Raw genomic sequence first — 21,310 nt, forward strand, 5'->3', positions numbered from 1 at the left:
AACATTTCCCAATGCAAGCTCCATTTATTCTATTCCACTTAGGAATTATCAGCATTTTTCTATTAATATTTGCCGTATCAATTGTTGTTTTAAATAAGCATATACATTATCTAAAATTTTGATCAATGGCTATGTTAGTTACACGCAGAGTGTAGTATCTGCTGTCTACATAGTGGAGAGTAGTTTTCTGCTTGTCTGCATAATAGTATCTTAGCAGAAAATTAGAATGATGCCTTGTGGCTCAGGTAACTCATCAATGCAACTCATAAAATGCATATACTCACAAACAATAGTTCTTGAGGAAATGTAGAATGAAAAAAAAGTTAATTAGAAAGATCAATACAATTATTATAGGTAGATGAGAAATGAGAATGCAGAACAGTAAAGCAAACTTGGTTGAATAAATGTTCAACAATTACCTCAAGTGTCAGCAGAAAAAGAATCTGTTCTTCAACTGCAAAACCCCCATTGGCAGACTCAAGGGGTCGGGTTGTGTTCTCGCAGTGGAAACATCTGAAATGTTGATAATGCTCAAATTAGAAATCCAAGTAATAGAATCAGATGGAGATGTTTGAGAAAATTCAGTTTGAAGTTGCAATACACAGGCACATTCAAAGGGGTCTCTGAAAGAGCAGCTATATCTAGAATATTATTACAGTTAAAACAGTATTTATAATTTGGATAACTTAGAGTCCAGGTGTAATTGTGAGTGAAGAAAATAATATATTTTGAGCGCTGGCAATAGGAGCAGTTTGGCCTAATGCTCTACACATAGAGAGCTGAACTCTATGCCTCTTTTTGACATTTGCATTGGACAAAATATGTATTCTTTGTGCTTTTATACAAAATGAGAGTCATTATAATTAACTACTTAACCGGGTTTTGAGAGTTGTGTATATGGAACTGGAAGCATAAAAGTCGTAGAAGTTTGTTATTAAATACATGGTTATTTTAGTAGCTGGGAGTGTAGCAGAAGACTAGAATCCAAAAAGTACAATTTAAATAACTAAGAATGTGGGGGTTTTATGCCATAATTTATTTGGAAGAGGGATGAGAGTAGCATGACAGTAAGATATTATCTTCCAAGTTGCCATGGTAATGCAATACCTGTTGCTGAGAACATGCTGTAGTTGCTGATATTACTTTTATTACATCTATTTAACATTTCAGGATCTATCCTTTAGTTTTTAGGGTGTTATTTTAGATTCAATTTCATATGTGAGAAAAACAGTCAGTTTTGTCACTTCCCAGCAGGGTTCTAGAGCAATATCAATGATAATGATGCGAAAACCTGTTCCTGTTAAAATAGCTCCTATCCTCTAATACAGAGTAATTTACAAGATATCTAACACTATAGGAAGACAAGAATCATCAAGATAGTTCAGGGCTCTCTATATTAATATGCTCTTTCCCTGGAAAGTCAGTGATCGATATTTGGAGATGGGAATACTAAAGCCCCAGCAATAATGCAATATAAAAACTTTAAAATACAGACAGGTGGTTCTTAGGACTAACACTATAAATGCAACATCCATTTTACTCTGAGGATCCTGTGCAGTGCAAGTCTGGTTTCCTGATCCAGCAAAGTTCCCTGGGACCTCTTTTACTACCCTGAACCCCCTTGGAGCAGCAGTCTGATAAGCCTCAGGTCAGCCAAAGTGCTGCCATTCAGGACCACAGCAGCAGTGGGACCCTCAAGATGCCGTCAGTTGTATGCTACTGCTTGTGAGTACTACAAGCTGCAGGCAATAATGGGAATTATAAATGGATCACTCAAAAAAATGCAGAATTGGGTCTCCTCCTCCTGCCTGTTCTCCCAGGCTTTCATTTTCATCTTTTACTAGTGAGTTCAGCTCCCTGGATAGCAGATGCTGGCTCATTAGAGTATAGTTCAAGCAAAATATTTACCAAAGTCAAGACAGTTGTCTAAGGTGATCCTTTCAGGTATGGAGGTGGTGACAGATTATTTCTGTCTTCTGCACTTACGGTGCTATGTTTGTACAAATCTCGGTGCTTTCTCATTGCGTTCTTTTTTCCAAGATCTGTCTCCTCCTTTTAGTTCAACAACTCTCTATTTGCTGCTAGATACCAATGTTTGTCTATTGTTTCTTCTGCATATGAAAGCCATTGCTGAATTTTGCAAAATTCGTGCTGGCAAACTATTACGTGTGAATTTCTCATGTCTCCAAAATGAGAAGTTGCTATATGAATAACCAATCCATGTAATTTATCTGTGTTCTTATGTTCCCTTTCTCTCTTTGTGTCCTGTGGTTTAGCGTTTTATGTAAACGCTTGTATTTTTGTCTAGAAAATGCAGATAGTTAAGTAAGTATCACACGCTAATATCAAGGAGCTAGTTATTTCTTTTAATAGAGAACAGTAGTCCAATTACTTTTGCATAACAAGTGTTGATTTTTGTTTAACTGAGCCGTGGGATGATACTACATGATACAAGCATACATAGTACGTGCTTTGAGGGTGCACCCACGCTGGTGCAAACTGAAGGTGTATGCGTCTATTATATTTATTACAAAAGAAATAGTAATAGTCACAGGGATAATCACAGTGAAAAGCATACTTAAGAGGTTTGGTGTGGTCTTAGCTGTCTGAATACGATTCTCATGGGCAAGGTCTCAGATTCTTCCTGCAGTATGCTGTGCTCATAACCATAGCACCTGATTTAGGAACAGAGGTGTCTTAGACTCGAAGTGCACTCAAAGTCAAAAACATGCAACTCTGAAAGGCAATTCAGTCTCTTTAAGTGTTAGTCACTGGGTGGAGGAACATACTCTTCTCTACTGGCTTACACCTACGGTTACATGAAATGCATCTGACCTTAAGGCAATAATTTGTAGCCCATTATCAAACACAGAAATAACTGGAAGCATTTCTAGTGCAATATAATGTATTAACGTTTTGGGAAACTGCCTTCTTTAGCACATTAATAATTGTCTATCGTAATCGACTCTATTTCTTTAGTTGAATAGCTACTTAATTTTGCAGGCTCTGTGTTTCCTCATGCAAGAACAAACATGTCTGTGGAGACGGTAATATGGGTACTGCTTCAGTATCTGAATTTCTGATGACTGCTCTTACCTGGTTCTCTGTGTCAGTTTTCTCATCTTCTTGGATTTCCATTGTCTGCAAGCACTTTTTCCAAAGTCTGCATGTTGCAGTAGCTTTGCCTCAAGATATTTCAGTTCAAAATCTTTTCTCCAGAGTTACTGGCGTGATCTGATATTGTTTAAGGGAGGATTTCAAGAGTGTCTGTTAACTATTAATTTACTTTTACTCTAGGTACTCATTTGTCAGAATGGACCAGCTGTTAGAGGCATGCTCATGAATCCTGGGTATTCCTCTGGCTGTGTATCCAGATAGGCTGTGCATCACTGCAAAAGTGATCTCATCAGGAGACTTTTAGTGTTGAGACGTTAGTGAACTGATGGTCAGCTTCAGTTTCTTGCATGTTACTGATTAGCACAAGCAGTGGTGATAATGTTGTTTAAGAGATTAAGATGCAGCATTCATATGGATTATGGTCAGTAAAGGAGGGCAGAAATTACAGCTGACAGGTACAGTCAGTGCTATTAGTTTGTATTGAGCATAAGATCTACCGTTCACTCCACAATATAGTTTTGTAAGAAAACAGCGGATGAGTGAAATGTTTCATCTGCAGCTGTTGCTGATCTGGAGACAGAATTCTGAATAGCTGAAATTCAAGTAGTTAAAAAAAAAAAATAAAAATAACTCATTCATGGGTTAGAATCAGTGCAGGGAAAATGAAGGGATTTCTGTGCACCATCTTTTTATCCTGTTTTTATAAAAAAGGAGTAGTAATAGTTACCTTCCATTTCAGAGCATTCTGGAATGAAACTGCAGAACACATTGGATGAAGCCGCTACTTAGGCGCTTATTAGGACTCTTACCAGAAATAGTAGAACCATGAATTGTATGGTACAGAAAATGCAACATTTTTGAATATTTACATGTTTAAAAATTCAGTGTTTACAGATGGATGAAGTGAGGTGGCTCCCCCAGTTACCTCTGCTGGAAAGGAGACTTGTCCTGCCTCCGTACCTCTGACATCAGTCTTGACATGTCTGTTCAGGGGAAATCTTCACTGAAAATCTTATGTGCAGGAAGAAATCTGCATAAAATACTCTCTGCAGATAAGAATTTACAACAGTAATCTTTATGACGCTAAGACAACAAAATGAAAGGAATCCAAACAAGTACAAATCACCATGGACAAGCATTAAACGTCTTTTAAAATAATTCCAGTAATTCTTCTACTTGTTTTTAACCTAGCCTTTCATCCCAGGTTGTACTTTTACACAGTAACACTTCTCTCTTTTAGAAAGCTTTCCACCAAAACCAGACTGATGCTTAAAACATGAATAACTCATCTTCCTTCATCTCAGAAATTTCAAACCTTTTCATAACCAAAATAGTGCAGGAGACAGGGGCTTTATGGACTCCACGAGAGGCCTTATAAGTGCCACTCAGTTTTCTATGGAAAGTACTCATCTTAAGATATATTTGGATGAAAATTGTAGAAAAGCTTAACTAGAATAAATACTTGGAACCTCTTGTGAATTTGCTGTGGTATTCCTTACTTACCACACGGAGCTGTGTACTAAATCAATAATTTAGCGGCTGCTCCTAACTTCTGCTGCATGAAGCTGCTCTGTTGTTTTGCCACAGCAATGGCCCTGTTTTCTCTCCTAATTTGTTGTGCTTGCTCAGTGAAATTTAATCCTACGTCACTTCAGGCAAGTCTCGGAGAAGCTGTTTTCCTCCATTCAAACGGCTCTTTCCTCCCAATGTGTCAGGTAGCTAAGAGGTGCCTCATTTTTTTCTTAACCTTTCTGCCCACCTTGAAATTATGCTGATGCTATGGCTGCAGTAGTACCATGGTTCTTTCCCCATATCCAGTTTTTGTAGAATCGTAGAATTGCGTGGTGTGGAAAAGACCTTTAAGATCATCAAGTCAAATAATTAATCTAGGACTGCCAAGTCCACCACTCAATCATGTCCCTAAACATCACATCTACACATCCTTTAAACACCTCCAGGGATGGTGACTCCACCGCTTCCCTGGGCAGCCTGTTCCAGTGCTTTGCAACCCTTTCAGTGAAGAAATTTCTCCTGCTATCCAATCTAAACCACCCCTGGTGCAACTTCAGGTCATTTCCTCTTATCCTATCACTTGTTACTTAGAAGAGGCCAGCACCCTCCATGCTACAAGCTCCTTTCAGGTAGTTGTAGAGAGGGATAAGGTCTCCCCTTAGCCTCCTTTTCTCCAGGCTAAACAGCCCCGTTTCCCTCAGCTGCTCATCACTCATCATAAGATCTGTGCTCCAGACCCTTCACCAGTGTTGTTCTGCTTCTGAACTCTCTCCAGCACCTCAGTGTCTTTCTTGTAGTGAGGGGCCCAAAACTGAAAACAGTATTCGAGGTGGGGCCCCACTAGTGCGGAGTACAGGGGATGATCATTTCCCTGGTCCTGCTGGCCGTACTGTTTCTGCTACAAGCCAGGATGCTGTTGGACTTCTTGTCCACCTGGGCACACTGCTGATTCATGTTCAGCTGGCTGCTGACCAGCACCCCCAGGTCCTGTTGAACCTCATACAACTGGCCTCAGCCCATTGATCCAGCCAGTCCAGTTACCTCTGTAGAGCCTTCCCACCATTCTGGAGATCAACACTCCCACCTAACTTGGTGTAACCTGCAAACTTACTGAGAGTACACTCGATACCCTCATCTGGATCATTGGTGTTTCCTGTGGCTATAAGCAGTCGTGTGTCTCAGTCACAGCATGCACTGCACAGGCTCCTGTTACCTCGTTTATCTTGCTTTATCTTGCTTTATCTTGCTTTCATTTGTTTTGTTTGTTTTCTTGTCTGTTTTAACAAATTCAAGAGGACAGCAACTCCTGGGTGATGTCCCATCTGGAAGCTCTTGTGGTGACTTGGCTCAAGCAAGGGTGCAGCCCTTCATGTTTGCAGCTGCAAATGTTCCAGCCTCGCATCTTCAGCCCAAAGCAGCCAAGGAGAACCTGTACCCTTGCCGTTTCCCTTCACCCTGTTTATTTCACTTGGGAACACAATGAGCTGTCAAAATTTCCTGCCCTGTTTCCACAGAATCCTTCCTTTTGCTCTGAAAAGGATTATTTATCTAAAACTGCTGATTGCATAAGTTGTCAGAACAATTGTTTAGCTTGATTTTAAGGTGGAGAGCAAAGAGATGTAAAGGTCTCGTGGCCTGATGAAAGTCACCCTCAAAGTCCTCTGCCAAAGCAAAAAAGAGAGGTTGGTGTGTTGCCATGAATGGCCCTTGCCTCTCAGAAATTAAAAGTCATGTGGTGTGGTGTACATCTGGCACAATCCATATTTTTAGTATCTCTGTTGAGTGTACTTAGAGGTAATTAAAAGTAATAGGGAATAATATAAATGTTTTCCAAATAAGTGAGCCAAGAAAAAAGGGGGAAAAGCAGGTGTGGTTGATTTACCCCACCACCACTTCCTAACTAATCTTTCTCTAATGATGTAGAAAGAGACTAGGTGGAGCCTGGCTAAGTATTTTGAAATAGCAGATTCAGGAGGTAGAGCTACTTGATAACATCATTGACTCATCAGAAACTTGCCTTCCCTGAGGGTAAAGTTAATAATCCTTGAATATAAAGATTTTAGTATCTTTTACTAAGTCATCAGGGATGCAGATTTATTCTGCATATAGATTTCTATAGTGCTAGAGACAGCCCAAACTTTTATTATCTGTAAAAAGTGTAAAATGACACAAATAGCCGATCAGAATCATCAATAATTTTCCATGACTTCAGGTCCTCAGCTTTGCTGGTTAAGTAAAACTCATTCACACTTTCTTAATTTGAAGAGCATAGAGCTGGTAGCAAGTTTATCAATCACCATGCATAGTTATTAACTGTTTCAGGTCATCTTTCAGCATATATAAAGCCCATGCCATCATGGCCTGCTTTGTTTTCATGTCCTCCTTCAGAATGATATTCTTTTGATCACCTAAGTGGTTCTTTCCCCATTCTGCTGCTTATCGATGGTGGGCATTACGCCAGGGTTATTTTCCTTTTATGAAATGGCTCTTCAATGTGCTGATCATCTTCCTAAACGGCCTTCTCTCCACTTTTCCAGGAGGAATTCAGCTTTCTAGATAAAGTATTTCAGATGTACTTATATCAAGTGCTTTGGCTAATGCCATCAATACCTCCCTTACTTTCCATCTCTTTACTGAAGTTACCTTCCCTGAATAGTGTACATACTTGTCTGAGTTGGCTAGTCTTCAGTTCTGTAGGAGATATCAGGAGCACCATGAGAGGAAGCTGGACTACCGGTAAAATGAAAGTGGAAGCTGCAGGTAGCTGGGCCATAGAGCAGTTGCGGCAGAGAGCATAACAGCAGCAGTGAACTTTATCCAAAATAGCTGTAGCTGCATATACCTGTTATCTCCCAGCTTTGTGTTATCATCAAGTCTCACTAGTGCTTTCCTAATTCTGTGTTAAGATCATCAATAAAAAAAATCAAAGACCAATCCCAATGTGAATCTTCTAAAGATCATGCAGTAACTGTTCCCAAGCACAAGTTTCCTTTCAGTGCACCATGTTATCATCTTTTAGTTTTTCCAACTCAGTTTTTGTACTCATCTCTTGCCTTCTGTTATACGTTTAACAAAGTCCATATGGTTGAATTGCATCACAGTATCGATTTTTTTCTCTTTTCTAACAGTTAGCTATTTTATTCAGGGTAATTAATTATCAAGTTTTATCTTGTATGGTCTACTTTTGGTAAGCCCACACTGTGTTTTATTCTGTGTTCCAGTTGTCTAACTACCTGTAGTGTTCACTTCCTCAAAATTTGGGGTCATACTATTATGATAAGAATTAGGCGACTTTTTCAACATGTAACTGTGTATAATTTTGTTATTCTCTAGTACTATGGTACTTCTCTTGATCTGATTTATTATTTCATGTCCAGAAAGAAAATCAGTCTTTCTCAGTGTACAGTATCATATGTCTTGTTTTTTTTTCCGATTTTTGGAGTTTGAATTTCTCTTATTTTTTTTTCAAAGTATCTGTTGATTTAGTCACAAGTGACATGTTTACCAGTGTGTTAATTCAGGGGATTATTTGCAGTTTCCTCTTAATTTGTTGGTACACACAGAAAAACAAAAGCCTCAACCAAGGCATGCTCCGAATTTACACCCGTTCTTAATTTGCTGCTGCTTGTCTTAGTGACAGGCTCAAGCCTGTCTGATTTTTCTGGCTTTACATAATGTGTAGCATATGCTTGCCATTCTCACTCTTTCTACACAAATCAGCCAATCTGATGGGTCCACCTGTGCAATGCTTTTAAGCCCAGGTGCTGCCTGACAAGCTCTGACTCACAGGTGCTGATGAATCTTGTTCTTTGGTGTTTTACAACCTCTCCAGCTATTTGTTCCACCCTTCTGCCCTTTCACAGAAGGATCGCAGGGAAACAGGTTTATGTACCTCCATTGCTACAAGTTGCATGTGATTTTAAGCTACTGATGAAGGTAGCCCCATGCTATGATGATACCTTTGAAGTGCAACAGCTGAAGAGCAGGCAGAGGTTTGCACCTCCTGCCCCTGCTGTCAGGAAGGGTAAGTGGGGTCAACAACAGCTTGAGTTGTTTTGGACTGGTTCCTTAGAGGCAGCGGTTGGCAAGCGGGAGCTGAGTACAGGGAACATGTGCTCTTTCTCTGGAAACAAAAAAAGCAAAGCGAAAGTAACGGTGAGAGAAAATAGATTTCTATTTGTAATCAGAAGTGACTGTGTTTGAAATAATCTTAATTTGAGTGTGTGCTCCTGTGCCTTTCATACCTCTAAGGATCCCTCAAGGGCATGGAATTTTTTTTTTCACCTCCAATATTTAACTTAACACTTCTACTTGGCTTTATTCCCTTAAACATAATTGTAAGCACATTTTAAGTGAACATTAAATAGAAGAAAAATAAGAGTATCTTTAAAAGTCCTTCTTTTATGCTGCAAGCTTTTTTTTTTGTTTTTAAACACAAGCAGTGGAAGCCAACACTAGCAGCCAAATTCTTAATTTATTTTTGTTTAGATTAGTCAGATGCTATATTTGTATCCCAGAGGAAGCACAATTCAGACTAACTAATAATTCATAATTTTATTGTAAAGTTTGAGAGGCCCACAGTGTGAGCTGTCCGAGGAAGTGCAGTGAGGATGCTTTCAACACCATGGCCTGTGTTTCTGTAGGGGGGGAACTGGTATTGTGAAGAACTAGAGTACTCTGACCTGAACCTCTTCAAACTTCATCTTATTTAAGAATTTTTAATATTTTAGTCTTGTTATTTGCCTATAAAGAAATTATTATATCACAGAAAAAGGTGTTTAAGGTTATGGAAATTTAAAAATGACATCTGCTGCCCACTGCTTCCAATCTACTTGGAATGAGGTTTTGTAACTCTTACTCATCCGGAGTAGCGTTTTTCTCCTTAAGTGAGTTTTGCCTGTTTTGTCAATATTGCGTGGCAAGTCAGGTACTAATCAATGTGAATTACATAGCGATACTAAGTATGGTATTGTCACTTTATGATATTTAAATATATATCCTAAAGCTCTGAAGTAATGCTTGTCCGAAAACATCAGGTTTCACTTACGTGAAGCACCTTTGGTGTTTGACGAGGCTGACATTTTCCAGAGTGCTCAAAGAGCAGAAAGTAAAGCAAAAGCAATCAAACAAACCTTAAAAACCTCTTCATATTTTGTTTGGAGATTTATTTCATTAACTCATGATTTAGAGACCAGTCCCACCGCTTTGGAGGTCAGTTGGACTGTGAGCCTCGTCCAAGGCTGAGACCTTTGTGTGTGGTGTTGTCACAGTTAGAATCCAACTGGTCTTGTCTGGGCAAAACACTTCTACACCGCTCCTGAAGCAGTGAGAGTCTACTTAGTGGGCAAGAAGCCGTGAAATAGGATAAACACGAGGAGTTTTTGTGCCTTTGTTGGGATAAGAGGATCGGCTGAACCTCTGTACCCGATTACCCAGGGATGTCATCGGAGATGATTTTCTTGGACCTTACTTTTCCCACTGGAGGAGCTCAACGTCATCGCTTTGGATAGAAAATAGATCTAGATCTAAAAGCAGAGAAAGGCAGCTGCCCCTTCTAACATCTCTGGGGATTTTGTGTTTTGCAGGAGATGCACGGGTGAGAGGTCAGACAGGGGTTCTCTCCGAGCGCCGCGGCTCCTACCCATTTATAGACTTCCGTCTTCTTAACAGTAAGTACAACCCTTCCTTCAGGTCTGTATTTAAAAAAAAAAAAAAAAAAAAAGAAACAAAAATCAGTCTTGAAAGACTATGAACCAAAGTATCTCATTTCATACGTATCTAAAGTTCAGCTGTCTTCATACTGTCAGCGTTAATAATCCTATTATTCCCACAAAGTGTTTGACTGTGAAATGTTTTGATTGTATGAATACTGTCCATAATGCTGAGTCTGTCAAGTAAATACAGTAGTGCCCTGGGGTGTGCTGGGGGGGGTAGGGGGTGCTTCAGAATTAAAAAGATAAACCTCTCTGTCCTTTAGCCTCTTAGCCAACAGTTGGAACAGATTTATGTGAGTTTGTTATCCGGTCATATAGAATTGGCACAGAAGGAGAGCATGTGACAGCACTGACCAGTGGTTTACAATAACATTAATTTTTCCAACAATTAGAACCCAATCCAAAGCCCCATGGAGTCTTCTCATTGACGTCAATGGATTTTGGGTCAGGCCAGCAGTGAACATCTGTTAAAAATAATCTTAACCTCATTTTGATTGAAGTTTTTTTGCCACTGTTGTAAATAAAGGAGGGCAAAACTAAAAGAAAAAAGAAAATCAAGATCCTGGGTTGTTGGATGTTTGTGTGTATTTGGTTTTTTACTTCCACCTGATGGATGCTGTATACTGATGCAGACCCATTAGCCAGTGTGCAAAAAAAAAATTAAATAACCACAGAACTCTTAGACTTGGGCCCTGTAGCTGTCTTAACTCGTGTTCAGATGTGGTCAGATCTTGATGTGTCCTTGTGTGCTGCACACACATGTAACCTTTGGAAGAAAAAGAAAAATCATTGACTGTCTTCATCAAAACAGACTGAAACTCTGACTGTTTGTTTAGTGATGACACGTTTATGCTTTTCGTTAAAAAGCAATTATCAAACTAAAGTTTTCCGTCCCCTTTTTGTAAGTGCTTGCCCAAGTGCCTGGGGAAGGGGAGGGGAAGTGGATGGCAGGGAGGAGAGAAGAAGCCCAGCTCTAAAGGGTGAGTCTATCTTTGGGGCAAGAGAAAAGAGGGGCTGATAGGAAGGGGAGAACTTGGGCTCTGATGGGATGCATTTGCACAAGCTGGCAAAGTTACTGCTGCCTTGCAAAGTGCTTGCTTTCAGTCATGCTGATAAAAGGTATTTTCTAGGTCCTAAGTCGATTGGTGCTTGCTGTAGCTAGGGTAGAAAGACACAAGGAGTAAAATGGGTCTAGCAATTTTCCCAGGACAAAGAGGGAATAATGTAATGCTTGAGCAGAGCTCAGATGATCATTTAGTCCTCGCTTATCAGTGAAAACTGTGAAGGAAAATCTGGTTTAGGCTAGCTGGAAATGCCGTTATAAAAATGGAAAGAAAACAAAGCACTTCATTAGTGAAGCAGAAGTTAATATATATTCACATTCAAGTGTGACTAAATTAATTACTTCCTTTCTTTTTTGAATACATGTACATTCTTTAAAAGTCTCATCGTATACTTGTTCCTCTCCCTGGTTAAAAAAACCAAAAGCATTTCAGCTCTTTTCTTCTGGCAATAGGGCTTTCAGTTTTGTCCCTCGTAGATGAATCTTGGCCATCCCTCAGGTGCTGCCTGTAGGCTCTCGAGGGAGAGATGCATGGCAGGAGATGTGCTTGTGGATGCTCAGCCTTTGGTCACACAAGCAGCAGGGCACTCAGCACAGCCCCTGTCCTGAAACTGCCCCGTTTAAAAGCCCTGTTTCTTTCTGCATGAGCCTCTGGTTCCACGGAGCTGTGGGGCACCTGGGGTTTTATGTTCCTGCTTTCTCTGTCTCAGGGACTTCTGACTTATTCTTTAGTTTTACTGCTTTTCTGTAATCTGAAAGAAGTCACTCCGGCTAATCGTGATCTCTGTGTAAGAAAAGCAGTGATCCTGATTTTGGATTTCCCATTGTTTTCAGTTGCTTTTTTGTTTACTGCTTTTTGCCTAGCGAGTGGTGTTCGCTTGATTTTTCAGTGCAAATCAAGTGAGATTTCTAGGCACTTGAATACTAGTTTTGTGCACTGGGCCTGGCTCCCTCAGTGAACTCCAGGTAAATGATGATGCTTAGTGTCAGAGCATGCAGACGTGTTTTGCCAGGAAATAAACAGGTTTTTGTATTATTTGTTCATATACATTTATCTGTCAAATCCCTTTCTGCTCTGCATACCATGTAAGCAGCAAAAACCATGGTGCTGCACATCAAAAAGGAACATACAGAAACATCACTACTGCAAACTTTTTTTGAAAAGTGCCTATTTAATATTTGCACTAAAATTTAAGCACCACATTATATTTGTTTGGCGGCAGTAACTGACAGGCAGCTGCTGTATGCTGAAAGCTGTTGCAGTAAAGGAGGGATGAAGCAGAGAAAATTTTATGGTCAATATCCTCAGAAGTTATAAAGAAGTGCAGTATGAACATTAAACCAGTTTCTCACTAATTCAGTCAAACTGAGCCTAAATAGCGATTGTTCCCTCTACCATCTGAAATATTATTCCAAATAACAGTGCCACCGTTGTTTTAAAGTAGAGGAAAACACTGAAGCTCTTTCTTGAACAGACTTGACATTCATTTTGAAAACTGACATTTAAAAAAAAAATCAGGGCATTGCTGTTTAATGTTAGACTAAAGGTTACTTAAATGTAACATACTTACAGATTCAGTCAAACTAGTGGATTTTTCCCTAATATGGCTATTAAGGGTTAACACCCAGTAGGCCATATCTTTTGGGTTTTTTATTCTGGAGTCCTGCAGTAAAGTCGCTGTGTAACTTAAGACACCATGGAGTCTTTCTGGATAGGAAAACTTTCTGCGCTCTGAAAATGGGATCTTGTGTTGCCCTAATCAAAGCCAACTGCATTAATGTTGGCTTCTTGCTGTTTGAGCTAACGTCTGTGATGCCATCTACACATTCCTCCAGTGCCTCTCTGCAATATATAGAAATTTAGTGAGTGCTATTTACCTTGTCAGTGCCAGGCTGTCAGGGCCATGAGGATTTTGCAGGATCCTGTCTGGAGGAGGTACAAGGCTTTAGCATCTTCCTGTCTTTTCCCTGCCTACTTGCAAGCTGTCCTTGAAGCGTACTTGCACTGGTGGGTTTGGGGACTCTTAAGATGATTCCGAAATACAAAAGTGAATGTAGTATATCCCCATGTCACTGAGAATTCCTCAGTTCTGCATTGTGAGGAGTGTATGTTTGCCCCACGATCCTGACTCAGTCCTTGCAACTTGTGGAGACCTGCATGACCAACCGGATACTCGTTTGTGTTGATGGTTTCAAGCCAGAAGCTTCGGGGGAGCTACGTGGTGGCTCCTCTCCCCAGAGAATCTGTGGCAGCCGATGCTTGTTAGCCAGCCTGGTGTGAAGACCCCCAGTAGGCAAGCTGACCATCCCACCATAATAAGTCAAGGCAGCCACTTGCTCCTGGTGGCCACAGATATACCCCAGAAAAAAATAAGCTGCACACGGTGACCTGAGGCTCCACGTTCACTAGAGTGCTAATGATCAAATATTCAGGTTTTACAAACCCCTAAACTAAAAGGTATAAGTTTTGCACAGCCCCATAGGTTTACATGGAAATGGGGAGAGGGTTTTCTCTTCGTGCAAATAAGGCACTTCTTAAAATGGCAACAGCAGAATTAAAAAAGACTTAGCCTTAGAAACTTATTTGCCAGAACGAGTAATAGGATGGAATAGGCAAGTATTAGGTGCTATCACGCAGCTGAATATAATGTATAAATGGTGTATTGGATGATTCCAAACCTCGCAAATTTTAGTGAAGAGTGAAGTTTCTCTGATCTCAGTAGCTCTAGCTTGTAACTGAACCTAATGCAGGTTGAAGTTAATGATGGCAGTTTATTTGCACTTTTACATTTCTTTTAATTAAATGAACCTTTTTGTGTTCACAGGACAGAAAAGGAGTTAAACTGAATAAATACAGTTTAATAACTCAGAATTTGAACCTTCTGCCATGACAATTAACTTGATCCCATTTCCTTTTAGCAAAGCATAGCCTGGATATGAGAAATAAAGGGTCATAGGGTAAAGCAGCAATAATTTAGTTCTGTGATTGACAAAGCTGCTGAGTGAGTCATTGAACAAGATTCCTTCATTGACTAATATGCATTGATTAAAATAGATTTCATTATCCCGTGATGAGTTGTGCTGATGACTGTGGTAGTACTTCATTGCACTAACCAAAAGTTTGAGGGAATTCCTTGTGATAAATCTAGAATTGTGGGTGAGCATGCCAAGATAACCAAGACAACCTCACCCTGCTCTATTTATATTAGATACTATGTTTGATTGCCAGGTAAAATTAAGTAGCATAACAGAGTAACACAGTTTACATCTGAGAGGAGTAAGTTTTTATTTACAAACTTGCTTGTCAAGCTTTAAGTCAGCAGACAAGGAGATTCTTCAGACTTAAACAGTGATTCTCTAGGTCCCGTCTTGTTCATGCTAAGCTTTTCTTTGGGTTGAGATTTTGCTTGCTAGTGACAAAACTGTTAGCCTCTATTTGCTTATTTCTAAATGGGCGTGTCATGGAGTAATGTAATTAAAATTGTTTCTGCTTGCATTCTTTTACAAAAAAAAATCTTAATTAGAGCCACTTTGGTTTTGTCACAGTATCAGTCATGCCAAAGCTTTTGTTATCTTACACCCACTTGTTTTCAGTAAGCCATCCATAGTGTTCCAGTGTCTGGTAGAATTCATTTTTCTCTATATATTGATCTAGAAGAGATAACAAGGAAAGGGGAAGGATGTAGTACGTAACCTGCAAAGTGAAATCTCTGTACCAAAAATAGTGTTACCCAAAGAGAGCAAGTGTTTTCTTACACCTTGCACAACAGAAACAGAGTGGGATCTGAGAATACGTAAAAGGTCAAAACATGTCTGTAGGAACTCCAAAGGTACAACTGTGTATTACCTAGAATCTTGCTATTAGTATGTAGGCAGAAGATTAATAAAAAAAAAAAAAAGCCCGCCTGCTTTAAACTTAGCTTAGAAAATTAAGTTAGTATAGATGATTTCCTCTTAGTACCAGATGGTGATAAAGAGTGACATTAGGTAGCGTTCAGTCTCTGTCCTTTATTTGCTGTCTGATTTGAATCAAGCAAGATCATCTGGTTTTCAGTCTGTTTGCAAATAAAGTGATGCTTTGCAGGCATGGGATGAATTGGGTACTACAGAAATGAAAAGTGTAGTCAGGGTAAGTAAGGGAAGATATGAACTCATGAAAAAGTCTCCATCTCAAAGAACCAAAATCTGTGGACGTTTGAATCTGTGGTTTCTGCCTGTCTACAGAAGGGTTGATTTGCAAAATTTACATTCATTTTTGGTTTTGGATTTTGAACAGCTCCAGGGCTTTCAGGTACTGCCAGTCTCCAGGGAAAATAAAACTTAACCACAGTCACCAACCCCGAACTGAACCATCAAGTAACCTGAACCCATATGAGTGAGGTTAAAAAGAGTTTGGTTAACTGTCTTGTTTTGTTGCCTTTGGCTAGAAGAAGTGGGAGTGAGAGATGCCGTTTTAGATATTTCTGACCAAGGTTAATTTAGGACACTAAAAGTCTTGTGAGGAAGTTTCAAGGCTGATTGGATTACTCGGATCCCAACCTAGCCCATGGAGATGAGTCCAAAGTTCCAGATGGTTATTAAATTAGAAAGCTAGAGAACTTACGAGGTCTGCATCATTTCTACAGGATACCTCCCTTAGTTCCCCAGGGATAAGCACATCCAAAATATACTCATCAACAATCCAAAGGCACAGGGGCTTCTTAATCTGGTTAGCTTGTGTCAGGTTTGAATGGGAAGAACATTTCCAGAATTGAAGTCAGCCTATGGCCTGGCTTTCAGTTTTCCATTCAAGGAAGAATTGGGATTCTCTTAATAATGTTTCAGCACAACATTTTTCTGTTTTACAGTAATATGTCACTGTACTCAAAAATTCTTCCTGTTATTGGAAGTCAGTCTTGTTCCCCTTTACATCAAATAACAGACATTTTTTTGTTGTTTGGAGTGTTGCTTGCATTTTTAAGTGTTTTTAAGAGTTGTTATCTGCAAAATTTAATAACAAAGTTGATTGAAAAGTATATTATACTTCCTGCCATTCATACTCCGTGTTTAGTTTTTACACTACATTTCTAGAAAATGAAAACCAGGATGTAAAACTGATTGATGCATGTGCCCTCATATGCTAACAAAATGCAGCAGTTTGGGTTATGAATACTTGAGGAGAACTCATGAGAGCAAGCAGAGCAAACAAAAAACTAGATGTGCTTCACACACAAAGTCTTAGTGATTGTACAGGATTGTAACTTATTTTTGAACACTGATTTTGGATTCAGAATATCCCTTTAAAAGTTTCCAAATGATGCGTGACCCATTCAGCCACCCCACCTTCTTTTCCATGATTAGAAAAGGGAAAGGGTGGACTGAAGATAACACTGAGGATACTTTCCAAATGAACAGAGGAAAAGAAAGAACAAGGAGAAGGGATCATTAAGATGATAAATGAAAGTTGGGTTTGCTGTTTTTACAGGTTATGTTGTTTTTTTCTCAAGGGGAGTGAAGGAGGAGGGGATGTACCGTTTCCTGTCAGAGAAACTATAATCAGCTATAGAACATTTGCAGTTTTAGGAAAAAATGGTCCTGACTGTGCTGCTGCGTGAAGATTGAAGTGGCAAAGTGAAGGTTCACGTTGAAATGATAACAACTTTGTGGTGAAACAGAACACAATATGCTGTTTCCTAAGAACTTGTAGGAGGCTTAATAAAAGATGCCAAGGTGTTTGTTTGCATAAAAATGATTGATGAGCCAAATAAAGGCTGCAGAGAAGAGAAACACATCTAAATTCAACTTAAATTTGGATTTAATCTATTCTTCTTCCTGTTATTAAGGCTAACCGTAGTTTCTCCAGAACTTAGTGTAATGGGATAATTTGGTACGTAAGTGGGACAATCTGCATAATTCTTAAGTTCTGTAGTCTCTTTCAAATGGTATCAAAAGGAGTATCTTTTGGGATGGAGAGGAGGTGGCATGACTAGCATTCTTCAACATGCCAACAATTGTGCAGGAACTTTGATTTGGAAACTGAGCTGTTACAAGCCACCACCACCTCAAGTGTAATGTTCAAAGAGGAGGAAAATACATAGCAAGGTGACCTAGAAAATTGGTGTCCCAGAACCTCCCAAATTTCATTAACTACATTAGCCAAACAAGCACAGGAGGACCTCTTGTGTAAACAGACTTTGCATTGATTTTGTGCACTTGTGCAGGTGGTTAAAGAATGGATCTTGACTCAAATTGGGAAATTTTAAAGATCTTTTGGTTTACTTCTAATTTTCTGCTTTTCCTGATGTGTTCAGAGTCCCACTCTCTCTCACAGACTCTTCTTAATAAAAAAAAAATGTTTACCCATTCAAAGAGAAGTAATGCAGTTGTAACCAATATGAACAATGGCAACTAACAGAAAGCACTTGACCAATACATTGACTTTTATCAAAAGTCAAGGAACAAATAATTTTTTAATACACTAGAGAGGCAAGTGAAAACAAAATGTTTATAGCACAACATTTTTGGATTCCTGTATAGTTTGAAGCCTCATGAAGATTTCCACATTTACAAGATTTGAGTGCAATGCTAGTTTAGCTGTACATTTTATATAGTTCAAGGTGTTTATCATCTCCGTTGTCTTAGTTGTGGTGACCAACATATATATACAGATGATAAAATTGATATTGGCACAATCTCACTAATTTGGAATCAAACCTGTTCATCATCTCCTCACACCAGCCACAGACAACTGAGAAGTACAGCTGGGGTATTCATCTGAGCTTCTTGGTCCTTCTACCCTAGACTGAGAGCTTTCAGGCAAAAACTCCTTTACATAGATTTCTGGTACTTTGTGCATTTTCTCAGGCCTTTCTTCAAAACTGCAACGCTTTCTTTCCAAAGAATTTTTGAACTGCAAAGTGCAAGCCAACAGGAAAGCCTGGACTGTACAGAGAGAAGAGGTTGTCTCTTCTAGTTTGCCAGTGCCTTCTCCAAAACTTGAAAATGATAAGTTTGGAATTAATTTTTAGATTAATTATGCCAGTTCAGCAATCCCTGCTCATACTGCTGTTGCCTTTGGGATAATGTGATAAATCCATAATGTAGGAAGATATTAGCAACCAAATTATGCAATGAGTATGCCAAACAAGACTTCAGTAAAGGTGGTCTAAATGCCTGGCGTCATTTGACACGCAAAAAAAAATAGACAAACACCAATTATTTGTCAGCAGTCAATTACATGTTTCTTGGACTCTCAAATAAAAGCATTATAATCAGCTATCAAACCAGGAACCAGGACAGGAAATTGCCTCTGTAATGTATAGGACCAGAGACAAATTGTTTCCCAGCATCCTAGTGGTTTGCATGTTGTCTGGACAGTAAATTGCAGGTCTGATCCTCTCACCATATTTTTCAGATATTCCAGTACTTTTCCACCAATTCTGCCCAACTGTTTGGGCCTGCAGTTGTACAGAGCAGTGGCTGAGTACAAAATGTCTTTGCATCTTCAGAAGAGGGGAAAGTGTATTATAAACCGCATGAGTCAAAGGCGGGTGCTTGAGGACCTGATTTATTTTGTATCCTTTTGGAAAGAAGTAGAAAAACATTTTCTGCTTCTGAATCCGTTGGCTGTTGAAAATTAATAAACCTGTTGTTATCCACTCATGCTGCCGGGTGACCTGTTTTTATTGTATGCTGAGGTGCAATAAAATAAAAAAAGGCAATACTGTGAAGGAAAACTCACAGGCTTTGTTTGAATGCGTTACCAAGTTTGTTTACTTTGAAAGAACAATAACAGCGTAATGAATGTCTCGTGCAGAGTTAAGTATGTCCTTGTCAAAATTTGATTTATGTGATCGTTTCTGGATGTTAACTCAACCATTGTTAACATAACCTCCATCATTTTTATATTCATGCTGCCTGTGGGCACATGCTAGCACAACACCATGAAAGAAATCTGAAAGAAAACTGGTAGCAGTTCCTAGTGCAGGAAATCTCTTTCCCTGAAATAACAGAGGTTGGGGTGTAGTGAGCCATAGATCATGTTAGGACGAGCAGATTTGTGTGACTGGAGGAACCTTGTTAGGTGAGAGAAGGCAGCCACTGATTCCTGTAGCTTATTAACCTCTTGAGGGCCACGTGCAGTGTCCAGACATCATCCATGGTCTGACAGTGTGTATATGTGAGGTGTCTGCCAAGTTACACAACGAAATGCAACCGCTTCTGCTGCCTGCTGAAATATGGCAGGAGACACAGTGTGAGCTCCGGCCACTTGTGTTTTTAAAGGTAGAAATTAAGCTTTGTGATGATGCTTATATGGATGCTTCTGTAAATGTGTATGTGTAGGGAATTCATACAATAACTTTGTTCAGGATACAAAGAAGGGGTTCTCCAACCACTGTGCTAGGCAGTAACTCCATAAGATATGAGAATGTGTGTCTTTTGAGAGCTACAGATTATGGCTTTTTTAGGTAAACAAAACATTCAGAAGTTGCCACCATGATTAAAGACAGAGACAGTTCTCAGGGGAAGCTTTATGGTTATAAACAGAAGACATTCTTGTTCATCTGTCATGTTGCACTTGATTACCAAATTCTTCCAATGTGAGACTTGGAGCTTGCATTCTTTAGCTAAACAGTATACCATATGTTTTAGCACCCGTAGCTCCAGGATTGAAGTTCAGTGATATCTGCATCAATATTTCTGATTCATTTACTTATAACTCAATTTAACCTAATTAGAAATAACTTGAATATATGACTTGCATCAGGTGTCATCATCAAAATCCCATATTTACAATTTAAATTGAAATTTATAGTTGTCTATAAAGAATTGGTGTGTTCAGTGTATTACTGTAAGTCATTCACATATGCGTTTAATTTCATGTTAAAACTGCATCTCGCTTTTGTGTCAGCTGGTGGATCCCATACGTGAGGAACGGTTCTGTGCTGCTGGGAGATTCAAGTGCAACTGCTGAGCTGAGGACAGAATTTGAGCATTCACTTTCAGCTGCTTCACTTCTTGCTCTTCTTTTTTTAATGGTCCTTTTTCTCTCAACTTAATGTTGTTGTGCTTTTCCTTTTTGTTTGACACTGGTCTTGGGAAGGGAAGGAGAAAATGCTGATGAGATTATACTACTATGGAGTGTGTTTTGCTCAGAGAGGGGCAAAGTCTTTGTCCAGTTTTATGCAAGACAACATCATAATAAGGTGCATTATAGTGGATGACAAAGTAATTTGTTAAGGGTCATAGCAATGATCTGACAAGTCTTGTAATTCATAGACAAATCAATTATTACTAAAATGACCCAAAGAACGTGATTTTAATACGATATCTGTGTGGATAGCCTGCAGTGCGGGATTCGGGCTCTTCCATCAAGAGTCCAGATTTGAAAATACACTTCCTACTGTTCTTTATCAGTATTATGAAGTTCTTCCCTTATGAATGGGCAACACATTATTGTGGGTAATCTTTTTTTGCATAATGTATTGTAATACAATGCTCATCTGAAGTGGCAAGTCATGCTTCAAAGGTGCTGTCTGCCAGTGATTAAATTTCACTTGGCACCTGTGACAACCATGTGGAGCAATGTGACAAAGGAGTGGCAGCAAGTTTGATAGTTCAATTCAGAAAATTTGGTTGACAATAAGAAATCATTTATTTCATCCTGGTGTTTTGGGGGTTTGGTAAGTATTATTTGTGCTGCTGAAATAATCTGGTAATCCAAAGGATAAAATAACCACTACTTCATAATCCAACGTACAGCTGCTTGTTGGGACTCGAGCCAAAGCTTCACCTTCAGATCATCCACAGTAACTCTACGTGTGTGTTTTAAAGACAGTTTAGGAGAAAGTAGGTGGTAATTTCAGTCATCTGTCTTGAACTGAAAAAACAGATATTAACTTAGATAAAAATGGGTTGGAGCAAC

The 21,310-nt window shown here is 39.3% G+C and overlaps 1 protein-coding gene across 5 annotated transcripts in view; it reads left to right on the forward strand.

The window, feature by feature from the left end:
• Nucleotides 1-21,310, forward strand: part of PDE7B (phosphodiesterase 7B) — a 190,065-nt gene that overhangs the window by 141,334 nt on the left and 27,421 nt on the right. For 4 of the 5 annotated variants that reach the window (XM_065057120.1, XM_021297125.2, XM_005509406.3 and 1 more), the window contains one exon: nt 10,215-10,298. In XM_065057120.1, coding sequence (XP_064913192.1) covers nt 10,215-10,298 — 84 coding nt within the window. Of the gene's footprint in view, nt 1-8,499; nt 8,654-10,214; nt 10,299-21,310 lie in introns of those variants that run through there. The other variant, XM_021297124.2, reaches the window with a different exon arrangement.

Source organism: Columba livia, chromosome 3 (genome assembly GCF_036013475.1).
Source record: "Columba livia isolate bColLiv1 breed racing homer chromosome 3, bColLiv1.pat.W.v2, whole genome shotgun sequence".
Taxonomy (NCBI): Eukaryota; Metazoa; Chordata; class Aves; order Columbiformes; family Columbidae; genus Columba; species Columba livia.